The sequence below is a fragment of the Salvelinus sp. IW2-2015 genome, linkage group LG18 (genome assembly GCF_002910315.2).
Source record: "Salvelinus sp. IW2-2015 linkage group LG18, ASM291031v2, whole genome shotgun sequence".
Taxonomy (NCBI): domain Eukaryota; kingdom Metazoa; phylum Chordata; class Actinopteri; order Salmoniformes; family Salmonidae; genus Salvelinus; species Salvelinus sp. IW2-2015.
Genome location: NC_036858.1, coordinates 52,080,348 through 52,101,497, shown reverse-complemented (window position 1 = coordinate 52,101,497; position 21,150 = coordinate 52,080,348). Strand labels below are relative to the sequence as shown.

General features: G+C 41.1%; 1 protein-coding gene across 3 annotated transcripts in view; it reads right to left on the bottom strand.

The window, feature by feature from the left end:
- Nucleotides 1-11,744, bottom strand: part of LOC111977811 (ligand-dependent corepressor) — a 47,045-nt gene extending 35,301 nt beyond the window's left edge. The window contains exon 1 of one of the 3 annotated variants that reach the window (XM_024007507.3): nt 11,604-11,744. In XM_024007507.3, the coding sequence (XP_023863275.1) occupies nt 11,604-11,700 (97 nt within the window). In that variant the 5' untranslated portion in view covers nt 11,701-11,744. The remainder of the gene's footprint in view (nt 1-11,603) is intronic. The other 2 variants (XM_024007505.3, XM_024007506.1) reach the window with 2 other exon arrangements.
- Between the last annotated feature and the right edge of the window lie 9,406 nt (nt 11,745-21,150).

Here is a 21,150-nt window from a genome sequence, read left to right as displayed (position 1 = left end):
ACCAGTGACATGGGAGTTCTTCTAGGGATCGTGACCACTTGATAAACCATTAGGCCTAACCCACTAATTGAAGAAATAAATTAGGCTTCTGTGGATAACCAGCGGTATATGCCTACAGTATATAGGGTAGAATAGGCCTACAGGGTAGAGATAGGATTCTGAAGCTAGCCTATAGCCTACAGGCATGGCAGTAACGAGGCGCAAGGTAAAGAGGTGTGGAACAAAGAGTTAATAAGGGAGACTGCAAAATATGATCCATACTGATCCACTACTTACCTAATGTGAGGAAATCAATTAAGGCCAATCTTAAAAGATTCAGGCTAGTATCACGGAATATTACAAAGAAAGGTACCCCACCATTTGCCATGTTTTTCAATTGAAAACACTGGTATCTTTCATTTCTAGGGTCTTTGTGCCTTGTCTCCAGAAATCTAGAGTACACACTGTCAATCTACAGTTCAGAGGCCCAATATCAAAACATAAGTAAATTACTGAGCATAAGGATGGCAGGATTCTAGATGAACCATACAAATTAGAGGTCGACCGATTAAAATTAATTAGGGCCGATTTCAAGTTTTCATAAATCTGTAGCCGGCATTTTTGGACGTCGATTGTGGCCGATTACATTGCACTCCACGAGGAGACTGCATGGCAGGCTGAACACTTGTTACGCAACTGTAGCAAGGAGCCATGGTAAGTTGCTAGCTAGCATTAAACTTACCTTATAAAAAACAATCAATCTTCACATAATCACTAGTTAACCTAGTAATATCATCAACCATGTGTAGTTAACTAGCTTGCCCTGGGTTGCATATAATCAATGCGGTGCCTGTTAATTTATCATCAAATCACAGCCTACTTCGCCAAACGGGTGATGATTTAACAAGCGCATTCGCAAAAAAAGCACTGTCATTGCACCAATGTACCCAACCATAAACATCAATGCCTTTCTTAAAACCAATGCACAAGTATATTTTTTTTCACTTGCATATTTAGTTAAAATAAATTCATGTTAGCAGGCAATATTAACTAGGGAAATTGTGTCACTTCTCTTGCGTTCAGTGCAAGCAGTGTCAGAGTATATGCAGCAGTTTGGGCCGCCTGGCTCGTTGCGAACTGTGTGAAGACCATTTCTTCCTAACAAAGACCGTAATTAATTTGCCAGAATTTTACATAGTTATGACACAACATTGGTTGTGCAATGTAACAGCAATATTTAGACTTATGGATGCCACCCGTTCGATAAAATACGGAACGGTTCCGTATTTCACTGAAAGAATAAACGTTTTGTTTTCGAAATGATAGTTTCTGGATTTGACCATATTAATGACCTAAGGCTCGTATTTGTGTGTGTTATTATGTTATAATTAAGTCTATGATTTGAAAGATCAGTCTGACTGAGCGGTGGTAGGCAGCAGCAGGCTCGTAAGCATTCATTCAAACTGCACTTTCCTGCGTTTGCCAGCAGTTCTTCGCAATGCTTGAAGCATAGCGCTGTTTATGACTTCAAGCCTATCAACTCCCGAGATTAGGCTGGCAATACTATAGTGCTTATAAGAAAATCCAATAGTCAAAGGTATATGAAATACAAATGGTATAGAGAGAAATAGTCCTATAATAACTACAACCTAAAACGTCTTCAATTTTCCCAGTTAAGACTTATGTTAAAAGGAACCACCAGCTTTCATATGTTCTCATGTTTTGAGCTAGGAACTTAAAACATTTGCTTTTTTTACATGGTACATATTGCACTTTTAGTTTCTTCTCCAACACTGTTTTGCATTATTTAAACCAAATTGAACATGTTTCATTATTTATTTGAAACTAAATGGATTTTTATTTATGTATTCAGTTAAAATAAAAAGTGTTCATTCAGTATTGCTGTAATTGTCATTATTACAAACATATAGAATTTTTTTATATATATATATTTTTTAAATAGGCAGAGTAATCGGTATCGGCTTTTTTTTGTCCTCCAATAATTGATATCGGTGTTGAAAAATCATAAATCAGTCGACCTCGAATAAGATATGGGCATTTGTATTTGAGCCAACATCACAGTGTAGCTGAATGTTGAGTGTCGTATGAGCGTTTGCAACCGAGACCAATGCACAGATCAGACGCCGAACTGAATAGAAATTAAGAGCGGGCTGGCACTGTTAAGAGCATTGCTTGACATACCGATAGGTTTCATACAACCGCTCTCAAACACTGCAGCAGACTTCCTTGTTGGTTTTGGGTTGAATTCAGGCTCAACAGCAACCTCTCACAAAAGTCCTACACTTACGAATCCGAGACCATGATTGTGCTTCCGTTGTGGGTGTGGTAGCAAAGCATCCTTTATTTGCATGCAAGTAACATACAGTACATTAATATGCTTTACCATGTCTCCCGGCAGTGGGACTGCTCTGGCGCGCTGCATGAAACAAAGCCGTGCTTCACCCGCACAGTGCCGAAAGAGCCACAGAGACTGCCGAACTATCTTCCAAAGTCCAACGAGGCACACTTAAACAGTTTCAGACGGCACTCTATCCCCGCTCTTCCAAACAGTTACTTTTTGTTTGGTGAGGTAATATTAGCAGTTTGATCTAGGGCCAACCCTCCTACAACTCAAAAGGCGATTACAGTATGTGTATAAGAGCACTTATTAGATCTCTTATTCAATCTAAATGTTATAGGAGATCCTCATGAGTGGTGCATAAGCTATACTGTATGAGCGCATGAAAACAGTTGAGGGTCGTTCCATGTCACTTCAGCAAGCCATGATAACTGATACTGTACACTTGTTGTTGGTTTGGGGTTGGGGTCTGTGGCTGGCTTTTGACCATTTCTTTGGATTCCTAATGTTAGAAAAAGTTTGGTCCAAATCGGATTTAAGGTACTATATTTGGGGCGGCAGGTAGCCTAGTGGTTAGAGCGTTGGACTAGTAACCGAAAGGTTGCAAGATCGAATCCCCAAGCTGACAAGTTAAAAATCTGTCGTTCTCCCCCTGAACAAGGCAGTAACATACTGCCTAGGCCGTCATTGAAAATAAGAATTTGTTCTTAACTGACTTGCCTAGTTAAATAAAGGTTAAAAAAAAAAAATATTTAGTGAATATCACATTTCAAATTTAGGTGCAATCAATTAGCTTCATTTCTCAGTGCGCAAACTATATTTCAACAAAATAATGTTACAGAAATGTGAAACGTATCTTTTTCTAAGCATTTCAGAACACTCCAAGATGGTGGGTATCAAAATCCTCCTTGTGCTTTTTGAGGTGGAACGACCCATGAGCTACTAGCTCCTATGAGGAACCAGCTGCAGCATGTCTGTCTTTAGTTAGGCCTACCATACAGCTACACGGTGCTCACCGCTCAGTGTGACTAACTACCCAATCTCCCTTTGCCTTCTCCTGACCTATATCTGTAACCAATTCAGGGCTGAGGATGGGGGAAGAGATTTGGAGTGACACCATCTCCCGTCCCAGAAGCACTTAACTACTGAAGTCCCCTTTTAGCAAAGCTCTGGGTAGCAGTCCCCTTAGGCACAGATCTAGGATCACCTTAAATTTTTAAGATTTGGGGAGGTTAAGGGAAACCTATAATCTGACCTTGATCAGTGTCTAGGGGCAATTTATCCTAATCTAAAAGACTGGACTACTACAGTAACTACTATTACAGAAGTAGTGTAATAGTGGATAAGTGATCTTAAAAATGGACAAGATACCTGCACAGCAGGAAATGCAAATTTAGTGTAGTGTACTCAAGGGTTTAAAAAGACTGAACATTTGTAATTCCACTTAAAAAAAGTCTGACTTGATTTGCTCTAATGAAAAATGTATTAACCCCTACAAAGAAAATTACATTAATTATAATCCACATTTCCTGTTGCTCCAGGATAAGTGTCCTGCTATAGCAAACTGTCTCCTAGTCTCCTCAAAACACAGTACATCATTCATTAGGATACAGATGTAGGATCTTAAAGAGATACTTCGGGATTTTGGCAATGAGGCCCTTTAACGCATGGATACCGCAAAACACCAGTCTCAAAACACTCCACGATTTACTGTATTGCCGTCACAGTACACAAGGGGGTGCTAAAAACGCAACAACAAAAAGTTCATTGGGCATCTAACCAGAATGCGAACAAAATTAGCACAAACTAATAGCGAATTTCAAGAGAGGTTGCTAGCTAAATATGCTAATGAAAAACAAATTAAAGACAGGCAATCCAGCTCAAAGTTATACAAGTATAGATAGTAGCTATCGAATGTCATTTTTGGTGAGTTTGGACATTTATAAGCAAATGTGAACGAGAGACAATGTGAAAATGAACAAAGTAAACAGATGCTTGTCTGAAGGAAGAACAGTACTGGCTCTGGAGCAGTGTGTGGAGTTGCTAGGGCAACAGGCCTGCCTGCTCTGCTCGGAGAATGGGGGGGAGGAGCAGACTGGCTGAGAACAGAGAGGAGAAAAAAAATTAAGGAAATCAAGATATCTGTACAGCTGCCACTCCTGCTAACTCATCCAAAGCACTGACTTCTCAAACACAGCAGAAAGCTAACACTATATGGTGCTCCGTCTCCTTATTAATTCAGCCACTTACTTAGCTAACTAGCAAGTTAATCCACATACACAGCTGGACTTACCAGCTCCCGCTTTCTCCCATTGTGCCATTTACAAACCAAACACGTAACAAGCTCAACTGTTCTGGGGAACTACGGTAAGATTCATAATGTCCAATTATGTGACAGGTGAAATGAAGAACGCAATAAACTAAGAGTAGCTACAAATATTCMATTTATTGAACTTGAATTTAACTTCAAAATAAAATATTGTTGAGAGTATTGAAAAACAATCCCCGTGGCTTTTTCCAAATACCCGGTATACCGCCCAAGCCTAATAGAAACGTTAACTAGATTAGTAGCCTATGCCTACCTGGCAGAATGGTATCATGATTATTTGCATCAATCCATTGGTCATTTGTTTTGCAAACTCTGCAATCACATGACCGCTAGAGAAACACCGCTAGTGCACTTGCATAAAAGGCTACACCCAAAATTTCTACGATTTTTCAGACTTTAAAAGTGGTCTCCTGTTGTGGTTTAAGCATTGTTGTGGAAAACAAAATTGGATATTGTATATAAAAAATAAAATAAAATTTTTAAAAGTGATTTTGAGAGTGAAAACCTGAAAAACAGAAACCTGGGAAAACCAACTAGAGAAAACAACATTGGGGGGGGGGGGGCTTGCGTGCACAAGCTTTGGCGTTAACGTTTATGATGGATGAGGAAAAGTGAAAACTGAGATGAAAGATGCATCAAAAGAAACAGCCTACATATCTCCAATTGTAGCTGGTGCAGAGTTGCAGTCATTTCTATTTTAAGTAAATCAATTCAGGAGCCTGTGAATCAGAATCCTATTCATGAACGTAAACAAATGATAAAAGGGATTGATTTTCAGCACATGCTCTCTACATTGTAGTTATTTAGCAGACGCACCGAAACAGAAAGGACTAGCTAAGTGCCTTGGGTTAGCTAAGTGCCTTGCTCAAGAGCACAGCGACATTCTTCACCTAGTTGGCTCTGGAATTTGAACCAATGTGCTTAACCGCTAGGCTACCTGCAGCCTCCAGCCTACTTTACAATCCTGGCCATTTCTAAGCAGTGAAATATAAAGGTACAAGACTTTACACCAGTTTGTTTGAACTGGAGAAAGATGTTACATCATGCACGTCTCCCTCTCCCAAAATTTTAATAGTATGCAAACATTTCATCGTCAACCTCGCCTCTCTTTTCCCTGTAAGATTCTGTGGTTAGGGGCTGTGTACCATGTTCCCCCTCTGGATGAATCCCAAATCACTCCCTTCCCCTCTCCCCTCCATTTGCATGTGAACGCGCAACTCCGCCATATGCACAAGCGTCCCAAAGCTGAGAGTGAAAATTGAGGGTATAGGGGCTAATTAGACCCTTCGATACATTTGGAGTTTGCGCAATGTAATACCAAAGAATGGATAGGCGTGACTAATTATTCCACGTGCAATTGTTTGTGTGATTTCGAGACATGACACAGATCAATTACCTCCCAAATTAATTGTTTAACTTATATTTTGTAAAATGACAGGGGGGATTTATTCTTTTGAATTTCATGCTCGTTTTATTATTTCAAAGTGGAACATGAATTGCGTCATTCAAGTAACGAGTGTTTCCCAAAGTTGATGGGATTATTGATCCCCTCCCCACTCTCTGGAAGTCATCATCTGTTTCGTCAGCAACGCGTGACAACAGAGGCAGGTAGTGGCGAGGTGGTGCTTTGGGATTCACCGTTTCCCTCTCTTCATGCTAACCCCCATCTTTGTACTCTACTCCACTGACACTATTGGGTTATAGCTGACATTTCCTCTCTCCTAAGCAGTCTTCACAGGGAGAAAAACAGAGGAGATCTTAACAGAAGCTAATTGGGGAGCTTCTCTCATTCAGCCTAGAGCACCAGAAAGTTATCGTCATAACTAAAAAACACACAAGTTATGTTCTGGGGCCGGTCGAAACAGAGGACCCAAATCAGTAAATCAGTTTTAAGGTCTTTTCATGCTTAAAAAAGGAAGCACATGCTTGATCATATGATGTTCACATGTTCAGTGCGGTTGATCACACTCGCACACAGTATAAAGGAGGTCATTGACATGCTAGAGTGAGGCTCAATGCAGATAAGTGCACAGACACAGATACGGGGGCTGAGGAGGAGTGATACAAAAAGCACAGAGCACACTAAAAATCAAGCACACAGGGCTAAGGGTACAAGCCTATCATGTAGAAATGATCCTAGCCTATGCTTTATTGCTGAGAGCTGATGATAGCCTAATCATGTAGCTAATACACATGTAATAGCCAAAAGATCCATATTGATACAGCAATACATATTTTGGCCGGGGGCGTTGAGCACCTAAGATGTTCTGGTAATGACATATGCTACGCAATGCAATAATGACACGTGGGTAACAAAACATTGATTTCGACAGGTAGTGTTCCATCTCTACAGGGCATTGAACAAGTGGGCATAGGGAGCAGCAGCATGCAGTTATACTACCCAGTAAGAGTAACGAACGTGGCGTGGGATCTGAGCAGCATTCTGGGAGGGAAACAAAGCCACGCTCCACAAAACCAGCCTAAACCTAATGTGATGCAACCCGACAGTCCAATGGCGTATTGCTGCTCTTAAAATAACAAAACCTACGGAGACTACAGCCTACACACATATTGTATGTACGACTCTAGGTTACACCAATTACAAAGCCATGTGATAAAGGGTGTTGGAGTTTTTGTGCATCTCTCTGTAAAGCCTACCTGACCTTTGGCATAGGCTACTGTCGTTACAATGAGGCTATACACCAAATCATGTTTAACCTACCCATTAGAAACAAGGCATAGTTTTATCTAGGCTAGGCAAAATGAGCAATTTAGTCACAAACATAGATCTGCTAAATGATACAACGTAAAACGTTGGCTACCTGTAGAGATGAAAAGTGCACCATTCCCTTTGTGAAAAAGGAATGGCTATAATAAAAAGATGATTGGTGGGTAGGGGGGGATTCTACCTTCCATTAAAAAAAGGCCTTAGCAGGGCTGTGTGCAGAAGGCTTTGTCTGTTCATACACAGAGAGAGAGAGAGAGAGAAATTGCTTCTTATGTAGGCCTAGTTATTGTGGGCTCTGCATGAAGAATTCAGCAAATTGGGCTAGACTGCATAACTATGGATGAAGTATGAATTCTAAGACTGATATAGGCCTAAGCAGTGTATTCAAGGCAAGAAGATTAAACAAAGCAACAGCTACTTCGTTCATAACTATGTTGACAATACAAGTAATCTACTGACAGAGGGAACACATTTTCACTACTGCAAATATGTAGCCTCTGCACTGGTAGTCTAAGCACATCCCGCTGTAATAACACAGGCACGGGTCACAACAATGGCATCTGTAGAAAATAAACAATGTCACAAGGAAGGAAAAGCTAAACAGAATAACATCCACTAAACAATGTTTCCTAACCGTCACCAATGTCATTGTTTGGAGACCACGGTATAACCTTCCATTGTTTCAGGGGGGGGGGGGGTCCTCCACCTAGCCCTCAAGCCCCTCGATGCAATACGCTACACTTCAAAGGGTAATCAGGAAGAACTAGGCCTAGCTGTGGCTTCAGCTGAAATCGCTATGGTCGTACAGAGACTGTTGCTAACCCTCGACCTCGTCTCAAAAACAGAGAAATACAAAATAAACACTGCACTATAATCTCAGAACCCTCAAAAACACCATAGAGATCAAGAACTAGGCTATATCCCAATTTTAGAGGTACCCGTATTGTCCCCTACTAAAGCTCTGGGTTGTGGCAGTGCCGTGAAATACGATTTGAACTAGCCGGAGTGCCACATCCAATTCACAAAGATTTTGTTCCCCTGCTCCCAGTTGTAAAAAAGGGCAGTTCAGTTGTCCCATCTGAAATTGTTATGACCTCCCTCCAAAATCTACTTTTTCTCCGCCATAAAGTCTGTATTGGCCTTCTATGTTTCACTGGCATTCATGGTCCTTGATATTCCAAACCATTTGGAATGCAAAACATTCCCAAAACAAGACCGAGGATTCATGTACAGTGGATACACACGTTTGCATACGGAGGCTGATAGACAATAGTTTCTGCTGTTCTGTTGGACAATAACTCCTCTCTGCTCCATGACTTTACTGTTCACATGAAAACAACACACACATACAACATGGAACAAAATGTCCATTTCAGTTTGAGCAGGCCGGTGCTACTCTCGTCTTTCCACCAAAAACCTGAACAAAAGGCTGTTTTTGTCTTGACTTTAGGTAATAATGGGGGATGCTGTTATGAAGTCTGCTCCCCAGGCCTCCATACTGTAGCATAGCAGCAGGGGAACAATAGGACAGTTGTGGGTCAAGGATGGAGTGCTGACCATAGGGGCTGACTTGGCCTGGAGAAGTGGACAGCAAGAATGTCCTTTCTGTTTCGGTTTCTTTTACTCCCTCCCCCTCTAATTTCACTGCATTCAGTAAACACCTGGGATCAGGGTCATGTTCAGTAAGCATGTGAAATATAAAAATGTACATTGAGGTATGCTGCCACCAATGCATTTCCCCCAACAACAACAAATTAATTTAAAAAATGTATTGTTCAAAATCTTGACATGGAAAGTTGGTCAAATATGTTGTTTGTTTCACTCTCTACTGTTCATTTACAGTACAGTGCATTTGGCCAGTCTTGGGTTCAGCAGGCACGAAACGGGAGAAGAGGTCCAAATTGTTGCATTCCTTTGGACAGTACCTTCAACTCCCTCTAAGTAGGTGAGTGGGTCACTGAAAAAGGAGGCCTGGCTATTTCCACAGGGCACATGCACACGTGCACAGCTATAAAGGCAGTTTATGGGATTCTAATATTAACCAGATTGGTAGTTCATTGTAGGTAAGGTTGATGCAATGCCAAAAACAAAAACCCGAATCCTACTTCTCAGAGCAAGAACAAACTCAGATACAAAGATGTTGCAAGCCAGTTCCAGATTACTGAAGGACAATACACATGGGGAAATGGAGGCAAATGATGTTGATGAAAAGTGCAACCCAACTACATGAACTCACTTTGTTTCCCCTAGAGGGTCTAACCCAATTAAAATACTAGAATGGACATGAACCTTCTTATGATGGGATAAAGGGCAGCCATTTTGGTCATAGTTTACCAGTTGATGTGAGGAGATCTTTTTTGAAATAATGAATCTGAATAATTTATCTGCACTGTATGTTTGTTAGCTAGCCAGACAGTTTTAGAGGAATTATTCCATAAATGTTTCTAATTAACTGCCAGTATGCCATCATCCCATTCAAACAATGCAGTCAATCCACAGGCAGCCATACACTGGCTGAAAACCGTTGATGATAGAAGTTAGACAAGTTGTAAATGCAACAAGTACTGACATTGTATAATAGTACACAGCTTTCCAAGAAAACATTGACATTTATGGTCTGTTCACACGTATACAGAATATTGGTAAAAAAAGGTATTTATAACTATATGACAATATATTAGGTTTATAATTCTATTACATAATTCAATACATCACATGCCTTACTTTTATTATCCTGCATAAGTAAAATCAGCATTATAAAACTGGTGGTTTGGATCCTGGATGCTGACTGAAAGAGCAGCGTTCCAAGCCGTGCTGTATTGGCCATCACAGACACACCTCTGCCTGCTAACAGTTCCATCTGAAAATGATCACTACGCCTCCATAAGAATATCATGTTAATGTTGCTGTCCCAATCATCTCTTGTGTTCATCTCAACTCACACATTATTTCCCCTTGCTTCCAGCCTAGCATTTAGTTTGGTACAGTGGGGTTAATATAAACTTAGCTGTCTACCTTTCAGACCTTGGAAACAATGTTTCCCTTTTGAATTTCGATCTCTGTAGTACCATACATAGAGTGAAATGTGCACAGACAAGACAACTTTTGCTGAGCCAGTCGAAATCACGCATCAACGTCATTATTATGGAGATATCCAAATAAATGGCAATAGAAAAAGATCAAGCAAACAAAAATGCAGCTAGTGTACTATCATTCCAGGTTCAATGTTTGACATGACTAAATTAGCTGAAGTTGGCTGGTTATCTAGCGACGAAAACGTTATCCAGCCCACATAGCAACCATTTTTTTTATATGGATGACCAGTCCTTTTGCATAGCAACTATGTAAAAATARTTAACGATTGTGTCGTGTCTAACGCAACATGACCAAAAGAACTAACATGACCAAAATAATATATATTCTGGAGGAAGAATGAAATTGCATGAATTGAAAAAAATGTTTTAATGAAAATATGTAATTCTTTATTATTTTAATATGTTGGTAACAGTTTTATAATAGCAATAAGGCACTCAGCTATCACGTCGTCCTGGACAATGTAATTTACCTGTCTGTGACTGTATTCATGATACAGCACTGCCTCTTGTGCCTTATTACTTAATTATGCCTAATCATTCTGGAACTTTGAGGGTTTATGACAGCCTCTCTAGTAATTTAAATCTATGGTCTGACCTTACTTCCTCATTGCAGCAATGCGCGCCCCCGATAGCTACTTTGGAGAAAAGCTCGTTGACCCCCGAGCATCGCCTCGCCCCCCCCCCCACCAAAAATACTGTAAAATCGCGCGGGAGCGCGCACCTCAGTAAACGGAATATGCGCTCATAATTAGTGCTGTGTTTGACACTCCCGCTACAACAAACACAGAGCCCTTTAAACAAATTATAGCTATAGATAAAACCAAAAGGTACACAGATAGATAACCTGAAATGCATAATAAATAGTAAACATAATATACAGAGCCATGTAATTGCATTTCGATGTAACGTTAAACAATATTTCATTGCGCTCAACAGTGACTGTCGAGAGGAAATGGAACAGTTGAGGACAAAAAAAAAGTCGCTCTGTGTTACCCCTGATGGTCACAGCCCGAATTTTTTTGCAACATTGATGGCGAAGAAGTCAACAAAAACAGTAAAAAGGTACCTGAAAACCTGAGTGTCCCTTCGGCGTGCATTACTGAAAATACTTACCTACACAATGAATGAGTTTGTGCCGCCACGAGTCAAGTTCCTGCCGAAAGCCKCGCCTCTCGATCGTGCATTGCTGCTTCTTGCACAGACTCGCCATTTTCTACCGATCCCTCTCGGGAACGCGCGCGTTGGCAAAGAGAAAGCGCTAGATGAGCGCGCACGCAATGAAGAATAGGCGCACTACTGTTCTTTATGCGCACTACAGTGCTGTCAATGCTCCGCTCTGCGCTGTCAACGCACTACTATTTTCACAACAGTAGGCCTACAGTTTATTAATTTGAACAACATATTAACATTCATTATTTACTGATCTTGAATAGAAGACTGTCTTAGGCCTACTTTCCTGTCTAACTTTTCTTAGAATATATCATTTAGCCTAGACAGAAGAAGAATAAGTGAGAGGTCAAAATGTACACAATAGTTACCTGAATGAAAATGGGGGAGGATCATGCTTTTTCAATTACAGTCAGGGGGAGTGTTTAGTATTTTTTTTTTATTTAGTCCAGGGGAGGGTCATGTAATTTGTAATCAATTAAATGTAATATTGCTCAAGGTTTGAGAATGAGTTGCTTGCTAAAGTATCTCATGTGTGCCCGATGATGCCCCTCATCCCTGATTCTCGGCTGGGCACGCAATATCAAGTGTGCCTAGTGTGGTCTCAATAAAATGATCAACAGCCTATACCAGCCTTTCTCAAACCCTGGTCTGTGGACCAGTGCCAGTCCATGGAGGAATGCTTGCAGGTCTGCAACATATTGGACACCAATAAATACTTGCAATGCGCTGACCTATACATGCTGCTGCAGTAAACAAATTGTGTTGCCATGAGTAAGTATAGCTACACAAACTGCGCGGATATTTAGAAACAAAAACATCTACATCAAGGATAAGCCAGAATTATTTTTTACAAAAAAAGAGATGAATAACCAAACAAAAATTCTGCACAATAATTTCACAGAAGGAGAGTTTACTGAAGGCTTCATACTTACTCTCTCATAACATTTCGAAGTGACATAGTTGGAAAGCTGGTCATGCCCTCAGTCGTGGATGCTTGCTGAGAGGTTTTAAACCCAACTGCTAGAAAGATCAGTGAAATCCGACTTTCCAATGACACGTGTAGAATTCAAGATATGGCACATGCAGATTTTATGCAGAGCCCCGAACATCAAATTGGTTTGCAATCCAATTAGATGAGACAGCTGACATTTCAAATGCCAGCTTGTTGTACATATATGAAGGTTTTCTTTGTTGCAAAGAGTTGCCTCAGAATACAACTGTAGGTTAGATATTCCGTGTTCTGAACAAGTAGGCCTACATAACGGGACATGGATTACGATGGGACCATTGAATCGGCATCTTTAGGCCTACAGATGAGACTGCTGCTCAAACCCATCCATACAGTAACTCGATAGCGAAATTTTCCATGCAAATGATAAAAATGGCCGATTTCAAGAAAAAGCTGCGGCTGGAGAGACCGAGTGCATAGAGGCATCTTTTATATGTTCCCCCTATTCTCAACTCTGGCTAACGTGGGTGATCAATCAAATGTATTTATGTAGCCCTTTTTACATCAGCCAATGTCACAAAGTGCTATACAGACACCCAGCATAAAACCCCAAACAGCAAGCAATGCAGATGTAGAAGCATGGTGGCTAGAAAAAACTCCCTAGAAAGGACAGAACCTACRAAGAAACCGAGAGAGGAACCAGGCTCTGAGGGGTGGCCAGTCCTCTTCTGGCTGTGCCGGGTTGAGATTATAACAGTACATGGCCAAGATTTTCAAACATTCATAGATAACCAGCAGGGTCAAACAAAAATAATCACACTGGTTGTAGCGGGTGCAACAGGTCAGCACCTCAGGAGTAAATGTCAGTTGGCTTTTCATAGCCGAGCATTCAGAGTTAGAGACAGCAGGTGCGGTAGAGAGAGAGAGTCGAAAACAACAGGTCAAGGACAAGGTAGCACGTCCAGTGAACAGGTCAGGGTTCCATAGCCGCAGGCAGAACAGTTGAAACTGGAACAGCAGCATGACCAGGTGGACTGGGGACAGCAAGGAGTCATCAGGCCAGGTAGTCCTGAAKCATGGTCCCAGGGCTCAGGTCCTCCGGGAGGGGAGGGAGAGGGAGAGAGAGAGAATTAGAGGGAGCAGACTTAAATTCACACAGGACACCGGATAAGACAGGAGAAATACTCCTGACATAACAGACTGACCMTAGCCCCCCGACACAAACTATTGCAGCATAAATACTGGAGGCTGAGGCAGGAGGGGTCGGGAGACACTGTGGCCCCATCCGACGATACCCCCGGAAAGGGCCAACCAGGCAGGATATAACCCCACCCACTTTGCCAAAGCACAGCCCCCGCACCACTAGAGGGATATCTTCAAACCACCAACTTACTACTCTGAGACAAAGCTGAGTATAGCCCAGCATCCCGGCCAGCATCCCGGCCAGCATCCCGGAGTCTCCTCTTCACTGTTGACGTCAAGACTGGTGTTTTGCGGCTACTATTTAATGAAGCTGCCAGTTGAGGACTTGTGAGKCGTCTGTTTATCAAACTAGACACTAATGTTTCTCAAGCGTTTTTGTGCCAGGGACACCCAAGAGGTGTCAAGGTGTTTTCAACAGGCAGTCTGTTGCGATATTTAGATTTTGTTGCAGCAAGATAGGAGAAGCTGGTCTGACATAAATGGGTAGATTGAACGAGGATTAACGTCTTTACTGCTATCTCCACTGCTGAACAGCCAGAATGTGGTTAGGGTATCTCATTAAAACCCGTGCGCAGTCCTTGGTCACAAGACATCTCCAATAGTTTTATCATCAAGAACCGGTGACAAGCCGTGAGTCTCTTCAGTGCTGGTGAACGTATAATACATCCACTGCTTTCCCGGGCGTGGATCAGATTGTGAGGGGAAGCAATCCTCGAATATGAGCAGAGTTTCTCAAATGTGACCCCATCAATTTACTTTAAAACTTTTTTTTATTTAACCTTTATTTAACTACAACGGACAACGCTGGGCCAATTGTGTGCCGCCCTACAGGATTCCCAATCACGACCGATTGTGATACAGCCTGGAATCGAACCAGGGTCTGACGAGGCGTACAGAGGCCCATTATCACCAACCATCTGTAACGGCTCTCGTCGTTGGAAGGAGAGGTGGACCAAAGCGCAGCGTGGTATGTATCCATATTTATTAGAATACTACTTTCAATACTAACAAAAAACAATAAACAGACGAAAACCAACTAAGCTACAGTCCTGAACCTGAGAACATAAAACACATGAACRCACRAACAGGAACAATCACCCACAAACAAACAGTGAAAACAGGCTACCTTAATATGGTTCCCAATCAGAGACAATGACAAACACCTGCCTCTGATTGAGAACCATATTAGGCCAAACAACAAACCCAACATAGAAACACAAAACATAGAATGCCCACCCAGCTCACGTCCTGACCAACTAAACAAAGACTAAACAAAGGAAATAAGGTCAGGAACGTGACACCATCACTCTCGTGTTCCAATGGCACGTTGTGTTAGCTAATCCAAGTTTATCATTTTAAAAGTCTAATTGATCATTAGAAAATCCTTTTACAATTATGTTAGCACAGCTGAAAACTGTTGTGCTGATTAAAGAAGCAATAAAACTGGCCCTCTTTAGACTAGTTGAGTATCTGGAGTATCAGCATTTGTGGGTTCGATTACAGGCTCAAAATGGCCAGAAACAAAGTACTTTCTTCTGAAACTCGTCAGTCTATTCTTGTTCTGAGAAATGAAGGCTATTCCATGCGACAAATTGCCAAGAAACTGAAGATCTCGTACAACGCTGTGTACTACTCCCTTCACAGAACAGTGAAAACTGGCTCTAAACAGAATATAAAGAGGAGCGGGACGCCCCGGTGCACAACTGAGCAAGAGAACAAGTAAAGGCTGGACTATAGCTTACAATAGGCAATCGGCCTAGGATATGCGAAGAGCATGCTTGGAGAAGCACAGGGCAAAGTTATATTTCTAAGAAAATATACTTCCTTTGAGTTTTGAGCTGCTAGGATGGTGTATGTAAAACTAGGCTACACTGCATTACACACGGCAATGGTTCCCAATCATGAGCACCGGCCTGCGATGTTAATAACCCCTTTGCGCAGCCTAACCAATGACTGTGCTGTTTACGGTGGCACTTCAGGAGGCCAGTCAATTTGTCAAAACAATTCTATATCTGTGCGCGCGGACAAGGTCTACTGATGTCCTGTTCAGCTTGAGAGGGAGAGCATGGATTTATTAACAAAAAATATAAATATATTATTTAACTAGGTAAGTCGGTTAAGAACAAATCCTTATGTACAATAAGAATCCTCCTGCGGGGATGGGGGATGGGGGCTGGGATTAAAAATAAAAATTAATTAAATAAAAATTTGACAAACCACACATCACGACAAGAGAAACAACACTACATAAAGAGAGACCTACGAGGACAACATAGCATGGCAGCAACACAACATGGCAGCCGCACAACATGGTAGCAGCACAAAATAGGGTACAAACAACAGTACAAAGGGCAAGAAGGTAGAGACAACAATACATCACGCAAAGCAGCCACAACTGTCAGTAAGAGTGTCCATGATTGAGTCTTTGAATGAAGAGATAAAACTGTCCAGTTTGAGTGTTTGTTGCAGCTCGTTGCAGCGAACTGAAAGTGGAGCGACCCAGAGATGTGTGTGCTTTGGGGACCTTTAACAGAATGTGACTGGTAGAACTGGTGTTGTATGTGGAGGGCTGCAGAAGATCTCTCAGATAGGCCTCACTCCCCCCTAAGAGTGTTTTATAAATAAACGACAATCAGTGGATCTTGCGACGGGTATACAGAGATGACCAGTTTACAGAAGAGTATAGAGTGCAGTGATGTGTCCTATAAGGAGCATTGGTGGCAAATCTAATGGCTGAATGGTAAAGAACACCTAGCTGCTCGAGAGCACCCTTACCTGCCGATCTATAAATTACGTCTCTATAATCTAGCATGGGTAGGATGGTCATCTGAATCGGGGTTAGTTTGGCAGCTGGGGTGAAAGAGGAGTGATTACGATAGAGGAAACCAAATCTAGATGTAACTTTAGCCTGCAGCTTTGATATGTGCTGAGAGAAGAACAGTGCCATACTTTCAAATACTTGTATGAGGTGACTACCTCAAGCTCTAAACCCTCAGAGGTAGTAATCACACCTGTGGGGAGAGAGGCATTCTCCTTACCAAACCACATTACCTTTGTTTTGGAGATGTTCAGAGCAAGGTTAAGGGCAGAGAAAGTTTTTTGGACACTAAGAAAGCAGATGAGAAGAAAGACCGGAGGTAAGCTTGCTATTGCTATAATTGATTTGAATAAAAACAAGGTTAAGGGCAGAGATATTTACTTCGTTGCCCATAATGAAGCTATTTATCAGAGTTATTTTGACCTCACAATAAGCCATATTCGAGTAACACATTGTGGGGCGGCAGGTAGCCTAGTTGGGTTAGAGCGTTGGACAGTAACAGAAAGGTTGACGGTGTTGTGCGAAAATCTCCCCCTGCCAGAATCCCCCCTCGCGTGAACGCGCACGCACTCAATTCTCCATTGCTGCGACTTGCTTGCTAGTTGAGATTTCTGATCGTTAGGCTGCGTTTCATTTTATTTTTTATGTCGGTTTGATTGCGGGGAGGCACTAGTAATGTCTGCAGTTTTCGGTTTGGCTATTTGTTTCAAGTGTATTAGTCTATAAATAAATCTCTTTGGCAAAATTCGTCATCTCTCCTATGTCTTATTCGACTAGTAGTTGTTCTGGAATGTTTATTGCTTGCCTACATTTTACTCCCTCTATGTTTAATATAACAGACATACATGAATTATTAATTTCGGTAGTATAATGACGTGAAGTTTGTTCTATAGAAAGAATTCGACTCTGATGTGTGCCACAGAAAGTATTTGACTCTAGCCACAAAATTAAGGAAATTAGAAGGGGGGGGGGGGGGGGGGGTTCGGAAGGCAAGAAAATGGCCTTGCCGAAATCCCCCCCCCCCTCTAATTTCCTTAATTTTGTGGCTAGAGTCAAATACTTTGTGGCACACAGAGTCAAAATACTTTATATAGAACAAGCTTCACGTCATTATAGGCTACCGAAATTATTAATTAATGTCAAAACTATGTGGACAGCGCATGGGTGCTGAAAGTAGGCTAATTCGAGAAGATCTAATTCATTTAAACAGTTTACATTTTAATTTGACTTTAGGCTACTAAAACAAGAGGTCTTTGTGTTGGAGCCCATTTCCTCCTATTCAAGAAATAAGAGGTACACCTACCTGATAGGTGGTAATCTACCATCCATAGATTTTGTCAGCCAATTCCTTCAGTCACCATGCACTCCTTAAATATCTCAGTGTCAGTGAAGAGCATGGTGTTAAATTAAAACCAGGGTTCGATTTGAGGGGGTAAGTGAGAGAATATAAGGTTTTTGTTAAAGAGGGGGTATGTGAGGGTATTGTGGCTTTTGTTWAAGTTAATGGCTAAAAACCATAGGCCTACCCCTTGTTCATTTAAGATTTTTTTTTAAATGGTATATAGTGCGATCTATAACGAGGCTTTACTCCACAATGCCTTATGCTAGAAACAAGCTGTAAAATGTCTGGGAAAGACGTGACTCCTCTGCATATGGGATATATTTGGTTTATCTCTATGACATTCAGAGGCTGCGCTACAACCTTCTATAGGGAAGGATGAGGAGACAAAAACATGTACTTAGCTTGGAAAGTAATGATACTGTCACTACCAATTGAAGTTTGCCATTTCAACCAGCTATTAAACAACATGCTAACTCTAAATCAGTCAGGAGCAAGCCAGGTAGTCTAATTATTTAGGCTATATTATTATTATTATTTCAAGGCTATAGCCTTGAATAAATCAATTGAAAAGAATTTGTGACATGCTACAGGCTGCCAGGAGTGCTCAGCATTTCAACACATCAACAACATGCCTATACATTTAGCACTTAGGCTGTATAAAAGGAAATCAATTTTTTGAAACTTAGAAATAAATTAAACGAAAAATGCCTTCAGGCTATACAGTCATTCTACAGTGCCATTGAAATCACTTTTAGAAACAAGAGTTTGGCCAGTCTTTAGTTTGAGGATCATGAGGTGAGCTATAAATGCCTAGTTTGTTAATCTAGCCTAGCAGATGCTCTTATATTCCTATGCCCTAATCACAGTCAACACAAATACATTTTTGTAACAATATCATGGAATAAAACAGAATTTAAAAAAGTTAACTGTATACCTGTATGATATGTGGCTGCTGTGTTAAACAATGAATGGCTTTTTCATGAAATCATTGATGATCAGATACTTCAGTTGTTACTGGTTCTGTTGCGCTCAATTTTTACATTTGATAGACAACTTTAGCACTGTTCCAAACTTAGACTATCCTCTTTTTTTAACAATAGCCTGTATATAAATCAAAACGTCCCCGGTACTGCAGCATGCACTCATTCGTTGTTATGCTCGGTTGTGGCATTAAAACATGTTCTGCTTGTCTCCAGTCATGTAAAATGACCTAGAATTGCATGAAATGTGTTTTTAAAAGGCTATAAGATGATAGATTCATGCAGTGCTTTTATTATAATGGATATATTTTCACACCAAGGTGGTCTGCGAATCCACAACCTTCTGGCTACTTTGCCGTGTAATGCTTAAAAAACGAAGAGCAGTTTCTAAAACTGCATATCTAAGGCTCTGGTCTGTGCTAGGAGTGAGGGTAAAACGGTAGGCATGTTCTCCGCTATCCACTTCATGTTCTAATTATTATTTGGGGTATAGGGGAGGATCACTTGTGGTTTTTCAAAAGTTCAGGGAGGGTCAGGTACAAATATATTTGACTGGAAGCCCATCCATTTTCATTTGAGAGAGATACGATGAGGTATCCCCCATAAATAACGTACAGTCCCTAATGACTATTCAACCCGTAGAGCTGACTATTAAAAGTCAATGTTTCCTTGTTTGCGGAGACTGCATTCACCGTAGGCCTAAATGCTGAATAAATCGKCTCAATCGGAAATGATCATTTGAACGCATACTTCAGCGATACGGATTGAATAGAGCCAGGTAACATTTGCCTTATGAAAGAAACAAGTAAACTCTTTCAAACTTGTTTTTAAAAGAACTAAAAGGGAGTTGATATAGGCTACATTTATATTTTAGAATGCACAACAAGTAAGGAATTACTATGGATAGGTTTATCATAGTCAATTAAAMCACCATTAAAATACGGAATTGTTATTATTTTTCCCTATTAAATTAGGCTATTTCTTTCTTCTAAAATATCGTGCCCAAGGCTACACATTGAAATAGGACCTTTAAAATCCGGCATTTCTTCACTGCCCCATAGGAACATGTCTGCCAGAGTGGTGTAACACACCAAGCCAATCAGAACAGGTTTTAAATGAGCGGCAGCCGAAGCCCTGCAATGAAACAGCACGGCTGCGTAATAACATAGTGATGATGCATTACCGCCGGAGTCAGCAGCACCAAAGCTTATAGCGGCAGGCTAATACTGTTCCCTAGCCTACCTGTGCTTGTCCTGTCTTCTCTCCTCTCCTAACCGACTCGTTAATGTCGTAAAGGTGGATTCCAATGCTGCAGAGACAGAGAAGGTAGCGCACAGGTAAACCGTTTGGTCATATGATTGTAGGCTATGTACACTGTCAATAAAATGCAGTGCAGGACTTGTCCAAATTGGCTCAGTTACTGTGGCGCTACTGTACCTACTGGAAAGGCATGATAGGTACATGATATATGCCGGCGACATAACATAAGAATACTTTTTACAACTTTTGACAGCATGACAAATCGATAGGTGTTTTAGAGGTGAGAAGAATATAGCTGAATTGGGAAAGAGGTGTCATTGTAGCCTCATTTACACATAAACTAGTCTGAATAATGTATTACATCATCCAGTGTCAACAGGTTCATACTTGCATTTTACCCTAATGGTAATGTGGCAGCAAATAGCCTGCCTTATGAGGTTCTCTAAATGATTAGATTATATTCCTGAAAACTGATAAGAAATTACTGAAAATTAGGGGCAGTTTTGCCATCCTTTGTCTCACACATGTTCCCCCTTTCCCTTGTCTGTGTGTGAAAACATTTTACAGTTCAGTAAAGCTGCTTCCTTTAAAAGCACTGTCCATATGTTGACTTGGCTACCACACACATTTCACTTGATAGTGCAGCATCTGCAGAGCTAAATGGATCTGATCTCTTCTCTGCTGTGTCTCTGGACTTCAGCACCTGTCCTCTGCTCCCACACCTCACTCATCACTTCTCTTCCCCCCACCCCTCTTCCCATCCTTCACTTCTGCCCATCCTCTCCTCGCCCTATCCCTCGACCTTAACTCATCCCTTGATCTCACCATCCCTTTCTCACCATCCCTGTCACTCCTTGACTTTAAAATAAACTCAGCAAAAAATAAACGTCCTCACTGTCAACTGCGTTTATTTTCAGCAAACTTAACATGTGTAAATA